A 26626-nucleotide genomic window follows, 5' to 3' on the forward strand; every position below is an offset into this window, starting at 1 on the left:
GAATTCACAGGCAAGAAATGGGATATTCTCCAAAAGGCACTCACCGCCTTATTCTTTCCTTTGCTAGCAGAGCTCACGGGACTTCTCTTGGCATCTGTTGTCTTCCTTCCAAGCGAGGTTAACGGCAGTGTGGAGGTCTTCAGCTGGTTGGCTGCCTGGTAATTGTTATTATTGTTCTGGTTGCCACTGAGCGTCTCCATGATAGACCGGAAGGTTCCAAAAGGCCTTTTCAGTTGATCCCCCGATTCGCTACCCGTAGAGGTCCTCTGGGGGGTCCTGCCCTTATCTCTGTCCTTCTCCCCAGTGGGCTCGAGGCTAGCTTGCTCCATCTGGACCACGGGCTCCTCAAAGGTAACTCGGAGTTTTAAGTTCTGAGATGTCCGGCGCTTGGAAGACGGAGACTTGAGGGCACTCTTGGGGCTCATGGCCACTTTCTGGGTGGCGGTGCTGTCAGGGCTGGGCTGAGTAGGGTCTCCGGAGGGCTGGCTTGGGGGAGTGGTCCCTGAGGTGGCACACTGGGATTCCAAGTCGGGTTCGCTGCTCTCGGAGGTGGGAGATGGGCTATGGCCGTCTAGCGATTTGGAGGCTTTGATACCAAAAGGAAACCTGCGTCCTGATGCCAACGTGTGTTTCTTGATCATCAGGTGCAGGCTTTCTGCGCTGTCCACACTCTCCACACTTCCCACGATGGGCTGCGGTCTGGGCCTGTCGGCCTTCCTCACGGGTGTGCTCTTGGGGTCCTCAGAGGTGTTGGAATCGGTGTCGGACTCACTCAGGGACCGCTGCATCAGCTGCCTCAGCCGAGCCAACTTCAGCTCCCTCTTGTCTGCAGGGATCTTCTTTGAGTTTCTAGAAGAAGCCTGAGCATCCTGGAATTCCAAGGACAGCTTTTCCTGGGTGCAGACACTCTCTGAGATATCCTTCCCCAGTAACTGGCGGAGGATTTTGTCAGAATCTTCATCTTTTGCTTTGGCCCTGGCCCGGCTGGATGCCGACAGGCTTCCGAGCACCTGAATCCCCTCTTGGACCCCGGGTTTGCTCTTGGCTACAGACTCATCATCCGCATCTGGAGATTTCCACTGGGACCTTCTGGAAGCGGGGGAGGATGGCGAACTGAAAGATGATGAAGAACATATGAGGTGATCTCCTATCACTGATTGCCTCCACTGCCACTAACGACTTACAGATCGAAAGGACTGGAATAAGAAAAACCACTTAATGTCTGTGCTCATCAATCTCCAAATAACTCCAGAGAGGTAACCATGACCACAGTGTAGTGGGCCTCCTACCTAACGCTATGACAAGAGATCTGTCTACTGTTTACTGTTTACACATCAATGTTGTGCCAATTGCATTCATTATTCTCATCTTCACCAACCTTATACACCTACGTATCCTTATTCCCATTTCACAGGTGAAGAAATGAAGGAATCTGACTGTGACTTTTCTGTAGTCAGAGAATGAAGAAATGGCAGAACCAGAGATGAAGCCGGGTCTTCTGACATCAGGTCCAGGGCGTTTTCCCCCTGTAACGTCTCATATTTATTCCTCTTTATAAACATAAAATATGTTCTGTTTTTGTCTTCTTAAAGTCCAAAAGAAGGCTCAGAGACTAAAGACACCTAAGAACTCTAACCATTAATGTTCCTGGTATTACCTGGGCAAGGAAAGGAGGGACTTGCCCTCTGATTTCTGGGCTTCTAGAAGTTGTTGGAGCTGGTTCTGCAGTGTGACACGTTCCATTGTCTGTCTGGGAAAAGTGAAGCGAGACACATAAGCTCTCTGATACATGGCCACTACTATAAGTGGTAGGTATAAATTTTGTCATGATAATTTGCAATAAATTGCACTAAATCCCAAAGCCTTACAAATACGCATGTCCTTCGTCCTTACCGTGCAGAAATCTTCGAAGGACACAGTCAATTACCCAAAAGGATGCTTATTATTCACATTAGCAAGAAACTCTAAGTAGCCTAAATGCTCATCAATAAGACTCAGTGAATAATTTAGTTGCTTCCATAGAGGCAGCTATTAAAAATGATGATCTATTCCAGTAGCCATGACATAGAAAAAGTTTCCCTTGTATATGTATAAAGTAGATACATATAGATATAGAAATACATATACATATATATACATACATATATTAAGTAAAAAAGGAAGTTATAAAAATAGTGGGTGTAGTATAATTTTTTTTATATTTTAAGAAACATAAAAGAATATAAATATAAATATAAATTTCTTTATATGAGAGAAATATAAAAGAAACATTTTTAAGAAATCCCTCTCTGTATATAAAATATATATTACTTATAACATATATGCTTATATCATACTCATATGGATTATTTTCTCTTTCCACATTGTTTAAATCTTTACTTATAACATATATGCTTATATCATACTTATATGTATTATTTACTCTTTCCACACTGTTTAAATCTTTAAAGTAATTGTATTAATGCAGTGATCAGAAAAGAGCAGAATAAGAGCAACAAAAGCAGACTATTTCCACAGGGGGTAAAAACAATGAAATAACTTAGCATTTTCTTACATAAAGGGAAACCTGGTATGGCAACGCTCAATTTATTCTGGACATAAAAGCGGAATGTACTTTAAATGGTATCAGAACGTGCTTTAAATTTAAGAAAAATCAGTTAAATGCCGCAGGTGACGGAAATTAACATCTGTTTAGAAAACATAATTAGAGAACTTGAAAAAAGTAAATCCAACTGATTCTGACTTTAGAAGAATAAGCAGTATTTACTGAACTCTTTATTCATTTTATGACCACCCGCCACCCCCCAAGGATGGCCATCAGATTCTAATCCCTGGAAGGTGAGAATATACGTTATCTTATGCGGCAAAAGAGATTTGGTGTTGCAGATAGAATTAAGGTTGTTATTGGCTGACAGGAAACCAGGGAGGCTATCTTAGGTTATTATTATTGGTTATGCCATCCAACCACATGTCTTTAACAGTGAGGAGGAGGAAGATGAGGTCAGACGCACTCACTGTGAGGACTCCATCTGTGAGTGCTGGCTCTGAAGAGGAAGGAAGGGGCCAGGAGCCAAGGAATGCAGCGGCCTCTAGGTGCTGGCGGTGACCCTCAGCTGACAGCCAGCAAAAGAAGGGAACCTTGGTCCTACGACCACAAGGAACTGATTCTGCAACCGGACTCTCATTCTAGAGCCTCCAGAAAGCAACATAGCCTGCAGACAACTCAATTTTAATCTGGAGACCCATTCCGAGTTTCAGACCTACAGAGTTGCAAGATGAATTTGTGTTGTTTTAAGCCACTAGGTGTGTGCTGATTTCTTATAGGAGTAGAAAATGAATACAGGTAGCATCAAAAATGGTACTCTCTCTCATGGGCCAGGGTGTGGAACCAGATGAATGAATTACAAGTGTTCTTATGACGACCGCCAGACTTTAGATACAGGCTTGAGGAAGCCTAGCGTTCTCCTTGCTGAGTGTCACCGCACACACTCAACAACCACTGGCCACCTAAACCTAGTTCTGTGAGATCAGACCACGAGGATACCCTGCCATCTCCCCAAGTACTCTGTTTTTCAGACATGGTCAGTTTTAGTCCTAACATTTCATCCCTAAGAAAAGAAAAGTCTGTGATCTCAGTTTATCTCACTCGTTCTGTGACTCACCTACTGAAAATTTAATTGTCTAAAGAAGGAGACAGCAGGGGCGCCTGGGTGGCTCAGTTGGTTAAGCATCCGACTTCAGCTCGGGTCATGATCTCAGGGTTTGTGAGATCATTTTAACTTGATTCCTTCTATAAAGACCCCATCTCCAAACAGGCATACATTCTGAGGTACTAGAGGTTAGGACTTCAATTTATCTTTTATTTTTAGGACAGGACATAATTCAACCAGGGAGACCTTGGCTTGTACATGAGGACTTCTAACAGAGCTGAAGGTTGCCATTTAAATTTTTTTAAAAATTTTTTATTTACTTGTTTTGAGAGAGAGAGAGAGGGAGAGAGAGAGATAAAAAGACAGCAGGGGAGGGGAAGAGAGAGAGGGAGACAGAATCCCAAGCAGGTTCCACGCCGTCAGCACAGGGCCCGCTGTGGGCCTTGAACTCATGGACCATGAGATCATGACCTGAGCCAAAATCAAGAGTCGGACACTTAACTGACTGAGCCACCCAGGCACCCCTGGAGGTTGCCATTTTTAAATAGTAATTATCTTTATAATGATAAAGAGTTAGTAAAGTTATTCTAGTAGGAAAAGGCATTCAGCACTCTCACTCAAAATTTTGGACTAGAAAAACTCTTATTTTTCAACCCTCCTTTTTCACCTTTCTGTGTTGTTGGTGCCCTGGAGCTTGAAGGGTATAGGGTGCTGTGGCTAGACTAAGTGGACTTCCCTTTTCACTTCTAGTTTCACCTATCTCACTGAGGAACATGGTAAGTAAAAGACCAGGGTCTACAACATAACTTCTCATATTTTATCTTGTCACTGGCCTAACGATAACTGGCTACAGCATTCAGCTTTGGAAACAGCAGAAGAGCTGTTATCTATTAGCATACATGTGTATTTTATCCTAGGCCCATCAACAGGGAAGGCAGCCAAGACCCTGACCTTGAACTGCTCACCAATAAAACAGCTATTATAGCTCATGAAGAGCTCACAACTCCACGGTATAGAGACTGAGGACCATGTTTTTTGGTCTTTTCGAGTATGAATCTTTAGAAAAAAAAAATTCTACTGGATTATTTGAAAGCTCCTCTGAATGGCGCCCCCCCCCCCATACACTACTGGGGGGCAGGGATATTGCTACAATATTTCCGGAAGGATCTATCCACATTTTAAATACTTATGCCCTGTGTTCTAGCAATTGCCTTTCTAGGAGCTTAGCTTTAGAAATACCTACACATGTACCTAAAGACACGTGTACAAGGATGTTCGCTATGGAAACGTAACTTACTGAGTTGTCAGTTTGTGGGCATTTTCCCCTCAGTTACAAGAAGTTCTTAAAGCTCACTTTGCTCCCTCCCCCTGGGGAGATTTGTGTAACTGGGCAGAGGATACTTGGAGGGAACCCCTTTAATGTTTAATTTTGCTTTATTCTTCCCATTACAATTTTTATTTTATTTCTTTTTAAAATTTATTTATTTAGGGGCACCTGGGTGGCTCAGTTGGCTAAGCGTCTGGCTCTTGATTTCAGCTCAGGTCATCTCACAGTCTGTAACAAAATCCCGAGTCAGACTCTGCACTGATGGCAGGGAGCCTGCCTGGGATTCCCTCTCTCCCTCTCTCTCTGCCCCTCCCCTGCTCATGCTCTTTTTTTTCCTCTCTCAAAATACATAAAAGAAACATTTTTTTTAATCTTTAAAATTTACTTATTTCAATTCAACTTCGTTAATATACTGTGTAACAATGCCTTCAGGAATAGAACCCAGGGATTCATCACTTACATATAATACAATACCCAGCGCTCATCCCAACAAACATCCTCAATTTTTAAGTCCTGTTTCCAGTGAAAACCTAACTGGGTTTTCACTAAAGAGGGCATTCTAGTAGGGAGGGCAGGAGGGTACAGAGAGACCTGGCCTCTGAGACAAGAGCGGGGGAAGTAGGGAGACCAAGGTTTTGCCAAGCTTAGAGAAGAGCTGGAGGGTCCGGGGACGTGCCAGACTGTGGCCTGGTTACACCTGTAATCAGGTAAGGCCTGCCATCCACCATACATCTCTTTTCAACTGGGAAAAAGAAGGTTTTTAAAAATAATTTAAAACACTTCGTATTTTGCTTCTAACATTTAATTTTTAGGGTTCATCCTCCTAATCTGTCAACATGACTCTGAATGTTGATTCCGATTTTTAGTGATTCCCTCCCCAATACAGTAACTGTCATTCGGCTGGTGTTTCCCAGTCTGACTTTAATCCTCTAAAGTGCTGTCGGCACCTTGATCTTCATCCTGCTAGAGACCTACCTGACAGCTTCTCCACTGTCCCCCTCTCTTCACGCTTATCCTGACAACCTCCCACAAATGGTTCCCGACGTCTAGGTAAGCAGTGGGTAGCCGTTCAATAATCTTGGCGAGAACAGAACTCACTCCGTCTAGACCAAGAAGCTTTTAAGTAACATCACGCTGACCGAACACTCTTCTGCGTTCTGAAGAGTCACGAATCGTCTGCTTAATTTTTCTAATAAATTTACTGGTGATGGTTGCCAGATCATCTGTCTGTAATTCCTCAAATACACATTTCTCTTTTGCAAAGCTGGGAAATGGGTCTATCTCTAGTTTTTTGCTTTTTTTGTTTTTTGTTTTTCTCTCTCAGGCACTTAATGATTTCCTAGCACATAAAGGACAGGAGTCTGGGGACGCTGCCTGTGTGTTCTTTCTATGACCGCTAAGAAGTTGGCCCCGGAGATACGCACACAGAGAGAGCCCGTCTGTCATCCCACACACCTTACGTTCCCTGCTTAGGAAGTTTGCTCTGCACTGTTTGTTTAAACGTCAATTTGCCTCTGGTACCTGCGGCACGGGTGCTGGCCGGGAAGACCTGGGACAGAAGAAGAAAAGCCGAGAGAGGAAGGCTAGGAATTCCCTGTTCAACCAGCATGAGACTGCTACAACCAAAGCACCTGGCTCAAACCTAAGCGAAGGGATGACAAGCCAGTCTCGGTGGTCACGGCAAGAATGGGTCACTTACTCCTTCAGCTGCTTGGTCAGCTTCACCACCTGAGAGGCCAGCGACATGCAGGTCTCCACCACCACCAGGTACCGGGAGCACAGGGTGTGCCCGTGGCGCTCGGCGCTCTGGGAGGGCTTCTCCCCGGCGTGGTTGTGCATGGTGACATTTGCTCCGTATTCAACCAATGTCTGTCAGAAAATGCAAAGGCACGTGTCATTCCAAGACCTCCCCTGCAGCATTTTTGTTTTTTCATAGGACTGTAACAGAAAGGCGAATGGAACTTTTCCTGTTAGTCCCAAACCAGTTACGGGAGCCCAGAGCGGGCTGGGGTAGCGGGCGAGGGGGGACCATGACACGCAAAAGAGAGGTTCTGGCGAGGTTGCAGGAGCTGCTATCACTTTCCCCAGAGCCTACAAAAGTGCAGCAGAGCCAATGTCATTGAGAGCTCTCAATGACATTGAGAGCCAATGTCACTGCTTCGGATCCCACCGAGCCTCCAAGGAGCTGTAAGGGGCGGGCCTGATGCTGTCCCCAGGAGGCTGCCTCCTGAGCAGGGAGAGGTGGTGGTGAGCTGCTCTGTCTCTTTCAGTGTGTGGGCCCATAAAGTTGGGGATGCGAGGGGTGCCTGGGTGGCTCGGTTATGATCTCATGGTCCGGTCTGTGAGTTCGAGCCCCGCATCGGGCTCTGTGCTGACAGCTCAGGGCCTGGAGCCTGCTTTGGATTCTGTGTCTCCCTCTCTCTCTGTCCCTGCCCTGCTCATGCTCTGTCTCTCTCGCTCTCAAAAATAAATATAATTCTTTTTTTTAAGGAGTTGGGGATGCGTGTAAAGAGGACAGAGTGGAATTTTGTTTACCTGTTCCTATTTGCTTGGGAAGCACGCGTGATCTGTGGCTGAGCCTACTGCAGCGGATAGAAAAAGAACTCGAGAAAAATGATCTGGAGGGGCTGTGAAGCAACCCACACTCCCACCACGTGTTGGGCAAGAACATGACCCATCAATTGAGCAGACGTTACAGAAGGGGGCTTGCGGTGAGCTGGCTATCATGCTGCTTAGAGAAGGAGAGGGTTCTCCAGCAGCAAGAGCAGGGAGGTGTTACACGGGCAGAGGGAAGCGTATGGGGGACAAGGATGTGATGCTAGGGCCAGATGTCTCCCGTCAGGTATCAGTGGGGAGGCTCCAGAGAGGCCTCACCCACCAAGCCCAGCAGAGGGTCGGCATCTGAAGGCTGCCACAGAGGACATTAGTGGCCAACCACAGTGAGCCAAAGAAGCAACGACAGCTTTCAGGGAGAGTGCCATGACCTCTGACGTTAAGCAAAGAGTCAGTTGACTTTTCTCTCCTATCTCTTCCTTGTCTCCAACACTGAGCCCAGAAGAGAGAGGAGAATAGGAATGGGGGAAGGGATAGGAGACGGGTGTACAAAGCCAATCATGCCTCTGTCTCCTGGCCAAGTCCCTTGAACCCTGAGTCTAATCTGGGTTGGAGAGCAGAATACTTTGAATCAGAAGACTGAGATTTTAAAAGGCGAAAGATTTATGCGATCTGAAGAGAAACCAGAGTATAGAAGATTGAGATTTTAAACTGGTTTGGAGCAATGTTACGTCGCAAGCAAGCAGAAAGTTATGGAACCCGGCCAAGGTCATCATTAGTAAAGAAGAGAGACTTGATGGACCATGGTTGACACCAGTAATTAAAAAAAAAAAAAAAAAAAATCAGGGTGCCTGGGTGGCTCCGTCGGGTGAGTGTCTGACTCCTGAATTCGGCTCAGGTCATGATGTCACGGGTTCATGAGACCCAGCGTCGCATCGGGCTCTGTGCTGACAACGCAGACCCTGCTTGGGATTCTCTCCCCCCGCCGTCTGTCCCCCACTCCTTCTCGCAAATAAATAAACTTTTTTAAAAAATTTTTTTAACGTTTGTTTATTTTTGAGAGAGAGAGAGACAGAGCACAAAGAGGAGGGGGAGACACAGAATCCGAAGCAGGCTCCAGGCTCTGAGCTGTTAGCACAGAGCCCGATGCGGGGTTTGAACTCACAAATCGTGGGATCATGACCTGAGCCAGTCGGTCACTCAACAGACTGAGCCACCCGGGCACCCCGCAAATAAATAAACCTTAAAAAAAAATCAAAACTTTTTTTCTATTTATACTGTGGTGACATTGGAAAAGCTGTCCCATCAGTATTAGTCAACTGCCACAATCTGACATAGTCTTTGACACTATCAAGAAGAAATGTATCTCTGGATTTATGAGTCAAAGGTACTATTGCTTCCAAAAGAAACACCTGTGATTTTTAAAAAAAAATTTTAACATTCATTTATTTTTGAGAGAGAGACAGAGAGAGAGAGAGAGAGAGAGAGAGAGGGAGCGCATGATTGGGGGAGGGGCAGAGAGAGAAGGAGACACAGAATCCGAAGCAGGCTCCAGGCTCCGAGCTGTCAGCACAGAGCCCCATGCGGGGCTCGAACCCACGAACCATGAGATCATGACCTTTGCCGAAATTGGACACTTGACCAACTGAGCCACCCAGGCGCCCCGAAACACCTGTGGTTTTCAAATTCCTAGATGGCTTACACTGAGGGGTCATGAGGAACTTTGGAGCCTCCTGGTTTAACGGTTCGGAGCCTCCTGGTCACTCACCACGAAAGGCCGATGTGCCCCGAAGCCACTGCCGCCAGCCTGACAGAAGTGGCAGGCAGATCACCTCGGCCCTGAGCTCCTGCAGCCCTCCCAGGGCATCCCTGTAAACACCTGCTGTTACCACTCCCTTGACCCCCGGCCTCTGGCCTCTGCAGTTTTCCATACTCAGTCTCCACCTCACCTCAAAAGGGCCCTTGCGATCGCCCCCGACCCCGGCCTACCCTCAGTCTCTCTGTATCTTTTTTCCCCCCCTTTTAAATCTCACACCCAGTGGACAGACCCGCTTCCAAGATTATCCAAGTTTCCACAGCCACAGTATCTAGTGCCAAAAACATCATTTGTGTTAAGTGGAGAGATGAATGGCCTAAAAGCACAGACAGCCTCTGTTCACATATAAAAGAAAAATAACCAAGATCCCAAACAGAATTAGTGATATCAGCTGGTTTTCTTTGGCTGTCGGTCACTTATTAGCTGATGAAAGAAGTTCAAGATGATTAAATATTTGAGGGTTTTGCTAAATGGAAAAATTGGAAGGTTTTGGTTTTTATTCAATTATTGTTTTCCTCCACAAAATAGTCCTGCTACAGTCCTTTCATCTTCCAGAAATCCTGGGAGTAATTTAAATTTTTCTCTTTGCTCTCATTTCTTATCACTGCTTTTGCAGTGTGGCACCTTAAATGAGAAGATGCACACTTTGCCAACATTAGTGGGGAAACCTCCAGACACTTGGAATACTTCCTTTCAACATTGGTCTCCAAAGAGCGGACGCTCCAAAGAGCGTTGTGCTGTTACCTCTGCCTTTTGCTTTTATGAACCTCTTGCCTTTCACACTGACAGCTTTTCCAGATCTTCTCCTGTCATTTCCAGAGTAGAGTCCCTTCTACCTTCATAAGTGACTGGTTCTCAATGCCCGGATTTTCTCTCTCTCTCTCTCTCTCTCTAATTTATGTATGTATATAGGTATGTATTTACTTACTCATTTAGAGAGAGAAAGGGGTAGGGGCAGAGAGAGACAGGGGCAGAAGATCTGCAGCGGGCCCCATGCTGACAGCAGAGAGCCCGATGTGGGACTCTAACTCATGAACTCTGAGATCGTGACCTGAGCCCAAGTCGGACACTTAACAGACTGAGCCACCCAGGCACCCCATCAGATTTTGTCTTTTGGCGACAACCTACCCTGCACACAGTAGGACATCAGTAAGTTCCTGTTAAATCAGCACACTGAGTTGCAATAAAAGAAACAACGTGTAATAAGGTAAAAAAAAAAAAAAAAAAAAAAAAAAAGACCGGGGCTTCCTTCGAGCTGTTCTACGCGCCGAGCTTATTCTGAATGTTGTGAACTCATTGAGGTTAAAGGTACTTTCTTTAATCACAGCCTTCAGTCATATGCTGTCAGTCAGGAGGGAGCTTTCTTACATTTCAAGAAGATGTGGTAACACATCCAAAGATACTGGGTCATTGTCCACGATACGAATGGGGTGAATGGTCTGACTCTGGTAATTACGCCTTCATACATCAAATTCCCGGCCAAATTCAAACTTTGTTTCCAATGCAAAGCCTCTCCTTCCCTCACAGGGTCACCCCTCTTTCTTGTTGGTTACTGTCTCTCTTTGCTTTATCACTCAGGGCCTTAGCATTTTTTAAGAAAAGGGGTTTATCTGGTTTTACATGCACATATGCCCCGAACTTCTGAGGACCCTCACTGGGCTTTCAGTCATGTGTTATTACAATGGCGGCACTGGGTCTGGCTCAGGTTCCTGCAACAGAGCGTTCGGCTGAGGGGAAGATTCCAACTCCTCTTCTTGTGGGAACTCTAGGTGTTCTAAGCAGCCCTCCTGGATCCTCTCTCAGGTGGCTGGGGGGCAGGGAGAAGAGCCTCCTCACCTCTCCAGTGGCTCTGCTCCCCAGCCTTCGTACACCTTTGCACACATAGACCATGGTAATACTTGTGAGGCATGTAGGGCTACATGGATGAGGCCTCCTGAGGCTGTTGGGTAGAGTGGCTGGCCAACCAAGACCCTGCCTGGCCTGCCTGAGGGCTAAGGGGAGCAATGGCCCTCCGGTGGCCTCCCTGTAATCAATTCTGGGCCTTTCTGACGGCATTTGAGAAGCTCAGTCCTGCCCCAGAGCAAGCGGGCAAACCACAGCCCTCTGTCTCTAGTCCCTTTTGACAGCCTTCAACACTCAAGGAGAAACTTCTAGGACTCTTTAAGCCAACATTTGTGTGGATTTCTGGAAATACAACTATATCTACTTCATTCCTTATTATTGACTATAATGGAAAAAGCTGACTTCACGCACATATTTCTTCCAGTAAACAAAACGTCAGTTTTTTTTGTTTCATTGCTTGATAAACTCATTTCTCTCTTCAAAGCAGCAGAGCCTGCGTACCTGTATGCACCCGAGGTAGCCATGCTGTGAGGCTACGTGGACGGCACTGTTGCCATCTTGGTCCACTTCATCCAGCGAGATGCCCTGTTCTTGCATAAACTGAAGAAGCCAAAGAAGAATTTTTTCCTATAAACACACAGACAGTTGCAATTAATGGAATATCATGTCATAAGTCTAAAGTAAAACACAGAGGCAAGCAAAACTTCTAACTTGGGAAGCTTACATACCACCAGGTTGACCCTATCAGCAGAAAATACCCATTCATTGTGAACTGAAAATCCATGCTTCTCTCTGACTCAAGTCAACATAAGAGGAATGCTTAGAGACTCTTAAGAGCAGGAACTTATGTCCGAAACGTTCTTGTCGCGCTGACATCCACTAGAGATGGAAAACTGATTTGTAGAAATTTGAGTACCTCCTCAAAGTCACACACCTAGACAGATCCAAAGTGAGGGCCAAAATCGAAGTCTTTTGACGCCAAGGCAACGTTCGTGTTATTTTGTTACACCGTCTTTAGGGTTCAAGAATATTATAAAACCTCAGACACTGAGATAAGCAACTTATCCTTTGAAGTTGATAATGCTTCAACCATGCCTTCCTAATCCCAGACCTCTTGCAATCAACAGGCTGTCAGAGAGAGGCAACAGCTTAAGTTGCTTAAGCAGAAGAACCTCACCAAAATAAAACCAGGACCTTTTGGATTTTTCTGACCAAATGTTGGTGAGGTTTTAAAGGTAAAGGTTTCCCTTATTCTGTGTTATTCACCCAATGTCTGAGCACAGCCTTTCAAGAGCAAAGACACAGAGTGCTCAGTGTGTTGCCAAAATCCGTTTGCATTTTACCCACTGGGTCTTTTGTGGTATTTTCATGTTATCTTTGGCCTCAGGAGAAAGCAGGGGGATGGGATTTCACTGTTTTAAAATAGAAGAATTAAATACAATGTTAAAAAAAAAATAAGAGAGTGGTAAAAACAACAGCGTGAAGTTTAGTGAGTGGAATTTGACATTTAAAAGGATGATCATGTGTTTGAAATAGCCTTGAACCTCTCCTTAGCCTTCTAAAGGATTTTTTTTTTTTTTCCAGTTACTTGCTCTGACTGGTCATGAACTTTTATACTTTTCTGGATTAAATTTGCCTTCACCTTCTGAACATGCCAACTAATCTGCTAAAGGAATGTTGGATAAAAACAGCCAACCCCTTCAGGGCTTCGCCCTTTACGGGGGAAGCAGGGCACTGTTTATGAAGGCATTGGTGACATCAGGGACAGAATGAATATTCCCACCACACTCTTCCCATGTGAGCAAGCAGAGAGTAAGACCCCTAAAGAGCAAGAAGAGAAAAATGTAATGAATGCCTATAAACTACCAAGAGGGCACCCAGGGAAAGCAGGGTGTCAGCGGCAAAAGCAGACAGACCTTGTAGAACATCAAACCCTGAACATCCTTGGAGAATGAGGTGGAGAAGGAAGGCCCTGGAGGCCAGGCTGGGAGCTACAATCTGGATGAGGGTAGACTAAAGTGCTTGTCCTCGTCTTCCGAGGCAAACGTGGATGGGGGTTTGGGGCTGATATTTGGATCAGAGCAGGTGATGCTTCAAAGGCACAAGGTAGAACAATTTTATTTTTCCTAATGAGGAAGGGGTATTACTTTTATTTGGAGCCAGATGATTCTGCCGTGTGATCTTGGAAGACCTGGGTGAGTGGACATATCTCAGGTTAACAAACATAACCAACTGGTTTGAAGTCGATGGATAAGACATGGAAACATCAAGAGGGCGGGCTGTCGTGATTCGACTGGTGAAAAAGATGGCCCTGTCATCTAGGTGGGTCATTCTCAGGTATGCAGTGACCTGGTTTGCTCTATGATATTCAATCATGGGATGTTAAAATGGCAGAGTGGGAGAGATTTTAGGAGTCATCCCACTCGAACACCCTTGTTTTACCAATCAGAAAGCCAAAGAAGACAAGTATATACTCTCTGATACTCTAGCAGCTCCCTTCTTTAGCAAGTAAAGTTCAGGGGAACGCAAGATAGTCAGAAATATCCTATGCGCACCTTCTCGTCAGGCACATTTTCATATTTTTCAGACTCAATTAATAGCATAGTGGAGAAGTCTATTCTTCTATTAATGATAGGGTTGTAGAAAATGGGATATAGCATTTCATACGACTAGACATTTTCCCCTGTAAAAGTAGGGAGAAGAATCTGGACACCTCGACTTTGCAGGGGCTTGAAAATCTGGGCAGACAGGCCACGGTCTGTATAAGGCAAGAGCTGCCTTGGCTCCTGATGGTCTTTCAAGTCAGGTTCAATCCACGTTGTTCGATAACCTGCCTTCTTTTCTTCTGATGCCATGGATAACTCTCCCTTATAATTACATTCCAATTCAAGACACAAGACTTATATAAAGGAAGAACCATTATTCTACTGTTCAGAACAAGGCAGGTCTTTGCCCAGCACCTCAAATTTCAGTTTTGTGTTTGGTAGTGGGCAATTTACTTTAATAAGAAGCTACAGAATCAGCCTGTTGTTTGATAAACTTCATGAAAACAAAAGGTCTTGAATTCCCGGGTTTGGGTAAAAGCATGGTCAGCATCCAGTCTCAGAGAAAATGCCGTTTTCTGCTCTGATTCGGGAGAACATGCCAGCAGAAATCGATGGGACTATAACGTAAAGAGTGACTTACTCGACCAATATCTAGTAAGGAGAAAAAATACAGCTATTTTCTCCAACTGAGAAGGGCCTTATGAGATACATGTGTATTAAATATACATATGCAGTGATGGCTACCTCTCTTCTTAGACATTTAGCGCTCTCTTTCTGTGCACGCCTGCGTGTGTGTTGTGTGTGTCAGGGAAATGTTTAAAAAATGTCATTTCTGATTTTCATTTTGCCGTAATTCACTGCTTTCAGAGAACATCCAGTGAAGTTGTAAGGATCGAGAGGCCCTTCTGGATTATTTCCATTTTACAGAATGCCTCTCCAACTTAACATTCTACCCAGCCGCCCACACACTCATCTAGACGTTCGGTTTTTATCTATTGACTGAAAACTTCCTTCATGTCCTGGTTTTCTCTTCTGGGGATTTTCTGCTCTTTTGGTAATCTGTTTTATTGGGGCGTTTTGTGTGTTGTTAAAGGCAATGCAAGTCGTTTCATGGGGCAATTAATACATGTAATTTATGAGATTTGCTGGACAAAGTCTAATAAAAAAATGTCACTGCAAAGCGTTCCACAGGTCTCTTGTTGGCCTCAATCAGTAAAGGGTCTACAGTTTTCATTATGACTGTAAGTTCCAAAGGAGGCACCCTCTTCTGCAATCAGAGATCATCGAATCTAATATACTATCAAAGGTAGAATTCAGTCTGGTTTTTGAGATGTTAAAATGTAAAAAAATGGCCAGCCACAATTTCAGGGTGTCATATATTGTAAGATAAATGCAGAATCCAGAGACGGTAAAATGTGAACAAAAAGTGTATCCGAGAACTTGTTAAACAGGTTAAGGCCTAAATAATTCAGTGTCAAGTTTCCCTTATGTTTTACTTATGGTGAAATAAGTCAATTGAACAATATTGAGATCAATAAAACAGGAAATTGGAAGATACCCAATAATCCTAAGAAGCAACATTTATCTAATGTCTACTATGTGTCAGCAACGGGCAGTGTTCATGCGGCTTTTTGCCCCCTGGCAAATAAACCACTTTTATCTCCATGTTAGAGATGAACAAACTGAGGTCCAGAGAGATCTTTTCTATTTAAAAATAATAATAAACGTCTCCAAGACCCCTGAGCTAGTAAATGGCAGGGCTAGGATTTAAGATCAGACACGGAGCCACTGTTCTCCAGGCCTCTGCTATCTGTCTACTCAGTACGAGTATCCACAGCCACTCACTGACCCATGACCCCTGAATCCGTAATGGACACACTCATTTTGCACGCTTGGGTCACAGAAAGCACAATTAACAGCCCATCAGTCTGTGGGTTTATGGAGCTCTGTGTTGCTTACGCTGTTTCAAAGATCAGTCCCTGGAGAGCGGATGGGTGCTTTGGCTAATCAGACATTTTTCTATTTTGCTTTTGTCTGCAATCTCAGTACTTTGAGTGTTGTTTTCTTATTTCTATCCGGTGACAGTGAAACAATCAAGTCCACAGAATATTTTGCTTTTTTCAAGTCGATCGTGGAAAAACAATCGCATGTAGCCTCTTGCCTGCATGCCTATCGCTGTAGGAATTGCTGCTCTGTTCCTTTTTTTCAAAACTTGTCCCTGATCATTCTATCCCTTTGTTTTTTGTTTTGTTTTATTTTGTTTTGATCTGTGTCAGGGCCAACATTTCAAACGCTGAATGCGGGGTGCCTGGGTAGCTCAGTTGGTTAAGCATCCTGTTCTTGGTTTCGGCTCAGGTCATGATCTCATGGTTCGTGGGTTCAAGCCCTGTGTCAGGCTGCGAGCTGACGGTGTGGAGCCTGCTTGGGATTCTCTGTCTCCCTCTCTCTGCCCCTCCCCTGCGCTCTCTCAAAATAAATAAATAAACACAAAAAATAAAATGCAGAATGCACCCAGTGTAGACAAAGGTGCTCTTGGTACACGCTGAGTGCTATGAGGGAGGTTGTTTTCACAGCAGGATGTCCTTACCAAAAGTGACAGGGGAGACTCAGAAACACAACGGTCACAAGGAACACAGAACCCACTGAACCAATGACCGGTGCAGAATGGGCTGAAGCCCCCAAACTGCTGAGGGCACGACAGCTTTGCTGGGAGCGTGGGCCAGACCCTCAGAGCCTTCGTGGTGAAATAAAACAGCACCCGTGACACAGGGTAGCTTTGACTTGAGACAATTCTGTCTCTACTGTTTGGCCGGTAACAACTCTCTCCAGGGACAGCAAAGCAGGCTGACTGGAGGACATCCCTGCTTTTTCCGGGAGTTTCCCTGCAGTTTTCACCTCCGTGCTCCCTGTAGCTAGCACTGCTCCGTACGATCAGGCAATGGAATAATTGCACCCTCTGAGACTTCATGTGTCAAGAGGAGGAAAATCAATTCTTATCACCCCAAGATCTATCACTCCAGGAGACTGCTAAAATCTGCCGGCTGCCCTGCGGTACCGGAGTCTTTAAGGTAATTTTTGCGAGAAAAAGGACACAAATTGGGAGTCACGTAGAGCCCCTTCTTTGAGAATCTATATGAGGGGCAGAGGGCAACTAAAATAAACCAAGGGAGGAATTTTCCTCTGTTCTATCTTTTCCAGCAGTATTTACTGAAGAAACAAAAGCAGAGCACACTCAAGTGCCTGCCTGATGCAGAAAAACCTGCATGTGCTGAATCCATTAGAAAAATGTTCAATAACAGTCTTCCTTGTGAAAATATTAGCCTTGTAGCGGTTCCAAGTTCAGCATCTCCACAGGTTACCTGTTACATAAGTGCCTGCGGCGGATGCGGGATGGCTGGGCAGAGGAGGACTCGTGGTTCTAAAGGGCCTCGATGCCTTCCACTTGGGGAGGAGTGCCCTCCGAAAGGCGCTGCTGGGCTGCCCTGCTCAGAGCCGTACTCCGGGTCATTAAAAAGGCCTCTCAGCTTGAAATAACAGCCTGAAGACTGATACTAGCGTGAGGCAAACGTCTGACGTGGCTCTTCTGCGAGGTCCCCGATTTCCGTATTTTCCTCTAGTCCAGTCCAGTAGGCCACAGCATCACCCAACCAGTCCCAGAAAGGACATGTGCGCTTCTTTGGTCCTGATGGCTTCACGATTACAAGAAACCCACTGCGAGAGGCGAACAGAGAAGCTGGCACACATAAGCAGCATTTCCCGACACAAAGAATGCCAGGGGCCCAATTATTTACTTAGAGTCTCAGAACAGCAATGCAATCCCTTCCTCCTTTTCTTTGGCAAGCTCTACCAAAAGCACAGGTAGCCTTTCCCCGGGGATGGAAAATTCCTTGCTAGGCTTTAGATAAGCCAATGAAATCAGGAACACGAAATGATTATTCAGACGGTTTGGGAATAAATTACATTCAGTTTTATACTGAAAATGATTTAGGAAGATCATCGGTGATTACATTCTTTTGGTCATTCGAAAATTCGATTCTCCCCTTTGCCAGTACAAGCCAGAAAAGGGCATCCTCAGCAATTGCTTAGGAACTGTGATGGCTGTTTGTGGAATACTGTGACTGGGGCTCGCCACGACAGGACACTGAGAAAATGGAGTAATTCTTTCAAAGACAGTAGCTTTGGCAAATTGTCAGCGTTCTTTCTGCTCTTTTCTTCATGTCGTAAATTTAGTACCAGGTACTGACTTCGATGACCTGTGTATCACCACGTGTTGTTAGACAGAATTGTAAGAAAGTCTTCCTCAGGTCAATGCCGCTGGGAATGGGCTATAGGAATTGCCTACACAGGCAGATGCAAAACAGAATCTGGTCCTGAAATCAGAGGGCCTGAGCTGAGGTGCACTCTTTGCTTACTAGGCACTGGAACAAGACAAGTGTAAGCCACTTAACTTTCTTCCTTGACTCTCACCTCCAGAATGGGTACAGACAACAGGATCCAACAGGGTTATTTTAAAGAATAAGCGAGATAATGTACACAAACTCCAAAGGCTTGGTGCCTGGCACATAGAGTGAACGTTACATATTAACATATACATATATGTTGTATATGTGTGTCACATACATGTTATACATGTCGTATTTATATATATGGGATATATACATACAAACACACACTCATACATACATATTTGTATATAATTTATATTCACTGAAGTTACCATGGTACAACATAAACTATCACCTAACATGGACTCGCACTAAAGAAAGACTGCAGTCATATTCTCCAAGGGTATTTTTTGAACTTGAGATTGTCATGCTCGGAAAAGCTTAATCTCTTGTTGACAATACCACAATTTACTGCCACCGGGATGGTTCATGAAGCCAAAGGGGATATGGTTATAGGCATGAGAAGCAATTTTCTTTGCCACAGACAAATATGATTAAATCTATTTTAATACAGTGCTGACTTTATTTATTTTTTTAAGGCTGAGATTGGCACTCTGTGGTTCCAATTTTTTAGAAAATATAATTTATACTTACTCCTCTCAAAGGGAGTTACTGATGATTTTTGTACTCCACACCCTGGATTGTGATCTGTGTACATCAACTACTCATACTGGGATTTCCTAAGGTAGAAACTGGTTGTAACTGCGACTGATCTAGTTAGTGTGTTTGCTCATCTTAGAGATTTACTTGATTAATATCTTACTGAAGATTTTCCTTTTAATGTTGGGTACGAGAAAATGTATCATTTTCCCTTTTGACGAAAGTTAAATGCATTTGTTGTAGGAAATTTGGAAAATACTGAAAAATACAAAAAAGAAGATAAAAGCCACTTGTAATTCCGCCTTGAGTGGTAACAGCTGTGAACATGTTGTGACACAGCTTGTTTTCTAATCTTATTATTTACGTCTCTTCTTCTTTCTCTAGAATTCAAAGTTGGTACCAAATTACAGGAATGGTTTTATAGCATATGTTTCAATATTTTATGATAAATGTTTTTTCCCATAAAATTCCATCATATGTATGTAGCTTCATTATTTATCCAATATCTTATTATGGAATATTTAGGTTGTTTAAAACATGTTTTTCATTTAAAAATATTACAATGAAGCGACTGCTTATAAATCTGATTATTAAAAATTCCTCATACCTGACCAAAGCAACCTGCGTAATGAATGAGGCTTGGAAAATCCTTAGAACAACTCAGTTCGGCAATGGCCTCGGTTTCACTCACCATCCAACGTACACACTCCAACTGACCGTTCTAGATTGACAAAAAGAAGAAAGAAATTCAAAGTAATTCAGGTTTGAAAAATACCTCATAGGGGCACCTGGGTGGCTCAGTCAGTTGGATGTCTGACTCCTGATTTTGGCTCAGATCATGATGTTACAGTTTGTGGGATCCGGCCCTGTGTCAGGCTCTGGTGGTGGCAGCTCAGAGCCTGCTTGGGATTCTCTCTCTCCCTCATTCTGTGTCTCTGTCTCTTTGCCCCTTCCCTGTTTGCTTGCACAGGTTCTCTCTCTCTCTGCCTCTCTCTCTCTCGAAAATAAAGAAAATAAACTAAAAAAAAAAAAAAAACTTCACGGGGCGCCTGCATAGCTCACTTGGTTAAGTGTCCAACTCTTGATTTTGACTCAGGACATGACCTCACACATCAGGTCCGAGCCCCACATCGGGTTCTGTGTTCACAGCACAGAGCCTGCTTGGGCTTCTCTCTCTGTCAACCTTTTTCTCTGCCTCTCCCCTGCTTATGTTCACTCTCTCTCTCTCTCTCTCTCTCTCTCTCTCTCAAAAACTAAACAAAACCTCACAGACAGTAATTTTGCCAAGGGAAAAAAATCACATGAATTTTGGTTCTTGTATTTGGCTTAATTTATTTGCAGTATAAGCATATCATGTATTATACTTCTGATCTGTGGTTCTGACTCAAAATCAGTTGGGGAATTTTTACGTAAATGCAGTTTCATAAACTTAATCAGTTGGTTTAAATCACTGTATTGAGGTATTCAATACTATAATACTATAAAACATACCCTACCGTGTTTTAAGCATGTGGTTTGATGAATTTCAACAGATACATACTCTCTTGTAACTACTGCTCCAATCAAGATATAGAACATCTCCAGCCCCCCCACTCCCCCCAGTCTCTAGGACTCCAGGGTCTCAGGTCCTCACCTTTGCCCTAGGCAACCACTGATAGGATTTTTATTTTATTATGAGCATTCATGCCTCTGAGAGTCCACCGTGCTGCTGCTTGTATGAAAAGTTTGTTCTTTTTTACTGCTGCCAAGTATTCCATTGTATGAATATACCAATATCCGTTTATTCATTAACTCTGAGAATAGGCTTTAACCCTTGAGAATTTGAAATGGCAGGATTCCAAAAGAAAGAAAGAAAATAATCCTATTATACTGGCTCCAATGCTACCTGCACTGAAGGCTTTGGGGACTCCGTCCCCAAAGCGCACTGGCTCTTTCCTCCAGTGCTGAGATCCCACACTGTGCAAACCAGGAAGGCAGCCGTGACATGTATAAGCTAGTCACGAGGATCCAGACTTTGGAATGGATTTAAATCCTGAATCCACTACTTAGTTACAAGACCTCCAACAAGTTGCTTCCCCTCTCTGATAGTCCGTTTTCTCCTCTGTGAAGTGGCAGGGATAGTAATAATGACCTCATACAGTTACTGGGAGCAGCAGATGAGACAGAGCATGTAAGAGTCCTTGGCACACAACACTTATTACCTCTTACTAGCAGCACGCTCTTTTAGATCCTCTATAACACCAGCGAGACGTTCAGCTGCCTTCCCGGTTTGCCCAGGGTGGGGCCTCAGACCAGGAGAAAAGAGCCACCGCGTCATGGGGTGTGGGAAGCATATTCTAAACATAAGATGCAGGAGGTAATCTCCTCATTATTCATCTACACTTATTTGCATATTGGAATTTCAAGTAGTCAACTCACAACTATTCGCAGGCAGAGACCATTCTTCCCCTGGGGGAACCTAGCAGGGCCAGGTGTGGGCCGAGTAGCTTCCAGGTGCCCCCACTGATCTGTCTCCTCCCTCTGCTGCCCTCCTTGCTGCCAGAGGAGGTTGGTCTGTATGGGCCGCCTCCCTTGCCCCCAGATTTGGCTGATGGAGAACGGTAGTGGGACACCACGAAAAGAGAGGGAGTTTGAGGTCCTGTCTGTTCCTGGCTTCCCCAACCCCTATGGGGTTGCCACTGGCTGCTGAGTCCCTCTACCAGTCAAAGGTCAAAAATCAGCCAGTTCCTTCCTTCAGGCCTGTCTTGCTGGCACCCCCGGCTCTCAGACGGTAACAGTGCTCCGCTCTTAGTCCAGGACACTGCACTTTTCTTCTTGGGCTCCCTATGCCCCACCCATCATCCTTTCGTGTATGGATCCTTCAATGCAGATGTTTTTCAAACCGCACGCTTTGAGCAAGCCAACTGTGCCCTACCAGGATGAATCAACACCCAACAAGCCACTGACACCATGCGTTCCGTTCCTTCTGAATGAACAGAGGAAGGAGAATAGTGGCGAGCATCTGCTAGGCAAGACCGTTCAGAGCAAGCAGCACGTATGCAGAACACGGGAGTATACGGCAACATTTCTGACTTTAACGATTTGAGTCTTGTCTCTTTTTGTCTTAGTCTAACTAAAAGCTTACTCATTTTTGAAAAAATCGTTTCATGGAACTAGAATTGGTTTTGTTGACTTTCTCTGTTGTTTTTTTTTTTTTTTTCCCCTGTTGTCTGTTGCATTTATTTCTGCTTGAATTTTCAAATTTCTTCTGCTTGCTTTAAATGTAGTTTTCTTTTCTTTTTTTTTAAGTTTCCTAAGATAGAAGATTAAGCTGTTAGCTTTCTTTCTTTCTTTTCTTTCTTTCTTTCTTTCTTTCTTTCTTTCTTTCTTTCTTTCTTTCTTTCTTTCTTTCTTAACAATTTTTTTGAGAGGGGAGAGGGGCGACAGAGGAAGACCAAGGATCTGAAGCAGGCTCCACGGCCAGCACAGAGCCCAAAAGGAGCTTGACCTCGTGACTCCAAGATCATGACCTGAGCCTAAATCAAGAGTGGGGTGCTTAACCAACTGAGCCACCCAGGCGCCCCTAAGCTATTACTTTAGATCATTTTCCTTTTCTTTTTTTAATTCTGGCATTTACAATTATACATTTCATCCTCAGCATTGCTTTCACTACATCCTTAAATGATAATATACTGCATTTGCATTCACCACCAAATATTTTCCAGGGTCTCTTGTAATTTCTTCTTTGATAAGTGATTATTCTGGAGTGATTATTCTGGATACATGATAATAATTATTCTATTCATTCCAGACACTTGTGAATACCCTAAATTTCCTTCTGTTACTGACTCCTAAACCTCATTTCACTATGGTTAAAAGGGCATACTTTGTATGACTTCAATCCTTCCTAATTTACAGAGACCTGTTCTCTGGCCCAGCATATGGTCTATTCTGGAGAATGTCCCATGTGTACTTGGGGGGGAATGTGTATTCTTCTGTTGTTGGCTAGAATGTTCTGTTAGATGTCTGTTAGGTCTAGTTATTCCACAAGGTGATGTTGAAATAAATGTATTAAGTGACAAAATGCAGCCACAAAGGTGGAAGGAAATATATTGCTACTATGATTTTGAACACAGCATCACTTGCCGTAAATAGAAATACCAAGAAAACAAACAAACAAAATGTTATTACATTCTGGCAGGAGACTGTTTGCCTGAAGTCTCTGAGACTGGGGTCACTCACTGGATGAACTGGATGAAGTCATTTTTTCACCAGACCAACATGTTGTCTTTGAGCTTGATCAGAAAGGACTGAATGAGAAATGAAAAAGAAATTAAGGGTATTTCATTCCATGTCTGTTTAGCTCCTAAAATAATGTATCGTGTTGGCCCTATTTGAGAAACACACTGCTCTCACCTTATAGAAATCTTTCTTTCCAGTTATTTTTGCCAAACTGTTCCCAAAGGGGACTCAGTAATGCGCTGAACTGCCACAGTATTTAGTGCTGGGTTCCCCAGAAAACCCTCAATAAATTCTGCATGTAACTGGTAAGAATTTATTATGTTCCATCTAAGGAGTTTAAGTGGAGGGGAGAGGAGTTCTTAAGCCTTCAAAGCCGCTTCGCTTTCCTCAGGTAATCTTTTTATGTGATATCCTATCTCTGACTTTGCTTCCTGTCAGCCCAGTCATATTATCTCAGCAACTTTTGCCATTTGTACCGAGTTTGTTCTCTTTAATAACAGCAGGGTTCTCAGACCTATGTTTAATGAGCTGAAACACCATCGGCTGGTCACTGGTGTTCAAAACAAGGTCCTAAAACAAAAGAATGATGACTTCTTAGAACTCCCTCAACTTCACCAACGTCTGTCAAATTACACTGAATGGACTGAGGCAGGATTTGTGTCGGGACCAATTTCCAAAGGGGGTGGCACTCACAAAATATCTGTATTTACTGCTTTTGTAAATTCTAGATTAAAGGAAGAAATAGAAGATTTCCCTTTCTCATATCATTGCCTGGAAGTAAAAATATGAAAAGTCTGAGACCCCAAATAAGAGCTTTTAAAGTTTTATGGGTTTGATATGTGTTCTTCATTAAAATAAAAAAACAAAATGCACTACAGTTTTATTCTTATTCTTACTCTTACCCTTACCCTTACTCTTATTCTTCTTATTCAGTAATCTCTACACCCAACATGGGGCTTGAACTCACAACTCCAAGATCAAGAGTTGCACACTCTTCCAACTGAGCCAGCCAGATGTCCCCAAATGCCCTGCAGCTTAAGTTTCCATGCCGATTATATGATAGCAGTGTGTTGACTGAAGCAGTTTATTAAGAATGGACTAACAATATGGAAACCATAGAAAGAGTTTATACCCAGGTGGCTGAAATGCCACCAAGTTTCTTATGTACTGTCCTACTCTGAAGACTCTTAATCTGTGAAAACAAGCATGAAGGGATATAAACAAAGAAAAAAAAAACCTTTCTCTTCCAACTATGTAGCTAAGATATACTCCATAATCTAACATTAGTTAGAAAAAACTAATAAGACCTGTATTTTATAAACACTCAAACAGCAAGGCAAATGTCAATATTTATTGGCCATGCAACAATAATTTATTCATCACTGACTCATGTCCATTGATGACCAGACCCAAGCCCTGCCTTCCTGCAGGACTCGGATCTAGGACTAGATCCTGAATTCGCCACCCCACACTTGAATTGCTGGTAACTTACCTGCCGAATCTATCTGGCTATTAGCTCCTTAAGAAAAGGGACTACGTCTCATTCAAATCTGAATTGCCTTCATCTAACATAGTACCTACTGGACTTGGTACACATTGTCGAACTCAACTATGATGCACCCTGACTTCGCATCTAATTTCTCTTTCTTCATGATGGCTGCCTTCAGTTCCGCTCTTAATGTGACATGGCAACATTCACTAAAGGAAAGCGATATCTACCAAGGTCATAGATTTCTTATTTTATAAAAAAAAAAAAATTATTTTCTATAGCATCTTTGCAATAGTACATTATCATTGAGTAAAATTAAATAAAACAGAAAGCAACTTGTAATACGTAAAACTTTACCACATGGTAAATAAATTAACGATGCAAAAATTCAGATTTGCTTAAAAGATATGTGAGAGGCAGGCCAGCAACCACTTGTTTTTCAAATGTAACATGTTCTCCGGTGAATTCACAAACAGATTTCTTTAACTAGCAAGTTCCCCTAGTAAATTTCAAAAGTAATTCCATTTCTAAAAATTATGATCATTCAGCTTTTAGAAGACATAACTAGCAAAACACATATGTAGAAGCACAGGCTGTATTATATTTCCCTGAACTTCACTTCTGGCTTCTTCATAAATATGACTGAATTCTACATTTATTTGCCAAAGATCTTAAAAGTAATTTTAGTTTAATAGCTAACCTTCTAGCGATGTGTTATATTTTACAGGGGCACGCACTTGCAGTGCTATAAAAGACCATGTTTCCCTGACTGACAATTTCTAGGTTTTAACTCTTTCCCCGTCGGCATTAATTTGTATAGATTTTGACAGACAGCATACTGTGCTCCACCAAGAGCTAGACTCAAACTCGGCACTGACCCTCTAAACAACTTTGGGTCCTGAAGACATTTAAACTTCAGATGTGATCCATTAGAAGCCTGCTTTATTATCTGAAATACTCCTGAGAGCTATCATTCCTTAAAATACACCTTTTCCTCATTTGTTTCGCTCATTATATTCACATTAGGAAAAAAATGAAACCGTCTCAGATAAATCCAGGTGTGGTTAAGAATCTGAATTGCAGTCACCAGCAGTAACAAAAGTTCTGAGAACTGCAATAGATCATTTTGCTTCCTCTTTATTAGCTGACTCGAAGCTTACCCTCATTGCACAATAAATTGGAATGTAGTCTCCAAATCTCAAAGCAGTTAGTAACTGAAATGGTTACTATCTTAAATGTCATATGCTCATTTGCCGTTTACTAGGTATACTGTGCTCCCCCCTCCCCACCCTACACTCATGTGTCTGACTTAGCTCACTAGGAATCTTAAAACAACAATCAGGGGCAGCGGGGTGGTTCAGTCAGTTAAGTGTCTGACTCTTGATTTTGGCTCCGGTCATGGGTCATGATCTCGCGGTGTGTGGGTTCGAGCCCCATGTCCGGCTTTGCGCTGACAGCGTGCAGCCTGCTTGGGATTCTGTCTCCTTCTCTCTCTGCCCCCACCCCCCACTTGCTCTTTGTATCTTTCTCAAAAATAAATGAAAATAAGACCTAAAAAAAAAAAAAACCCCAAAAACCCCAACAACCCGACTTTTAGCGGTGGAGGGCGCAGCCCCAACCGATCACCTTGATGGCCAAGCCTGCTGGAGTCAATCTCTCCGTATTCCGCTCACTGAGGCAGTCCTCTCCCATCAGAGACGTGAGGTGCTGCAGACATTCTGCGTGTCCCTGCGATGCGGCCACGTGTAAGAGATTGTTGCCACTCTCGTCGTGAATTTTGTCTAGGTTGTCAGCAGCTAGGTGGGGCTGTACAAAGAGTTAAGATTAGAACACTTAAGTCAATAATCAGAACGAGATGCTGTGGGGGTTCTGCTGTGGGCACTGGTAAGAAGAGATGATCTTCCGGAAGCTCTGGTGCCAATCCTGGGGATGTAGTAAGTCAAAATTCCTTACCATCAATTCTGATGATTGCCCATTACAGAGTTTGCTCTGCTACCCTTGAGAACATGAATTCTCAAGAGACTTATCTTCATGGGAGACATGGAGACTGGGATAGGTCAACAAGACTGCGGAGACTCCGAGCTGGCTTTCTAAACAACTGCAATGATATTTATGGTAATTGGCAAATTCCCTTTCT

General features: G+C 43.6%; 1 protein-coding gene and 1 long non-coding RNA gene across 8 annotated transcripts in view; one reads left to right on the forward strand and one right to left on the reverse strand.

Moving 5' to 3' along the window:
• SNCAIP (synuclein alpha interacting protein) overlaps positions 1-26626 on the reverse strand; it is a 164857-nt gene that overhangs the window by 12941 nt on the left and 125290 nt on the right. For all 7 annotated transcript variants that reach the window (XM_086705501.1, XM_086705506.1, XM_086705495.1 and 4 more), the window contains exons 5-10: positions 26116-26295; positions 19387-19500; positions 11690-11815; positions 6677-6846; positions 1658-1750; positions 45-1113 (exon numbers count right to left, since the gene is read on the reverse strand). In XM_086705501.1, coding sequence (XP_086561627.1) covers positions 45-1113; positions 1658-1750; positions 6677-6846; positions 11690-11815; positions 19387-19500; positions 26116-26295 — 1752 coding nt within the window. The remainder of the gene's footprint in view (positions 1-44; positions 1114-1657; positions 1751-6676; positions 6847-11689; positions 11816-19386; positions 19501-26115; positions 26296-26626) is intronic.
• LOC147584521 (uncharacterized) lies at positions 966-1873 on the forward strand. The gene is made up of 2 exons (XR_015250635.1): positions 966-1256; positions 1415-1873. It is a non-coding gene; the product is annotated as an uncharacterized LOC147584521 (long non-coding RNA).

Source organism: Puma concolor, chromosome A1 (assembly GCF_028749965.1).
Source record: "Puma concolor isolate L17-30 chromosome A1, mPumCon1.1.hap2, whole genome shotgun sequence".
NCBI lineage: Eukaryota > Metazoa > Chordata > Mammalia > Carnivora > Felidae > Puma > Puma concolor.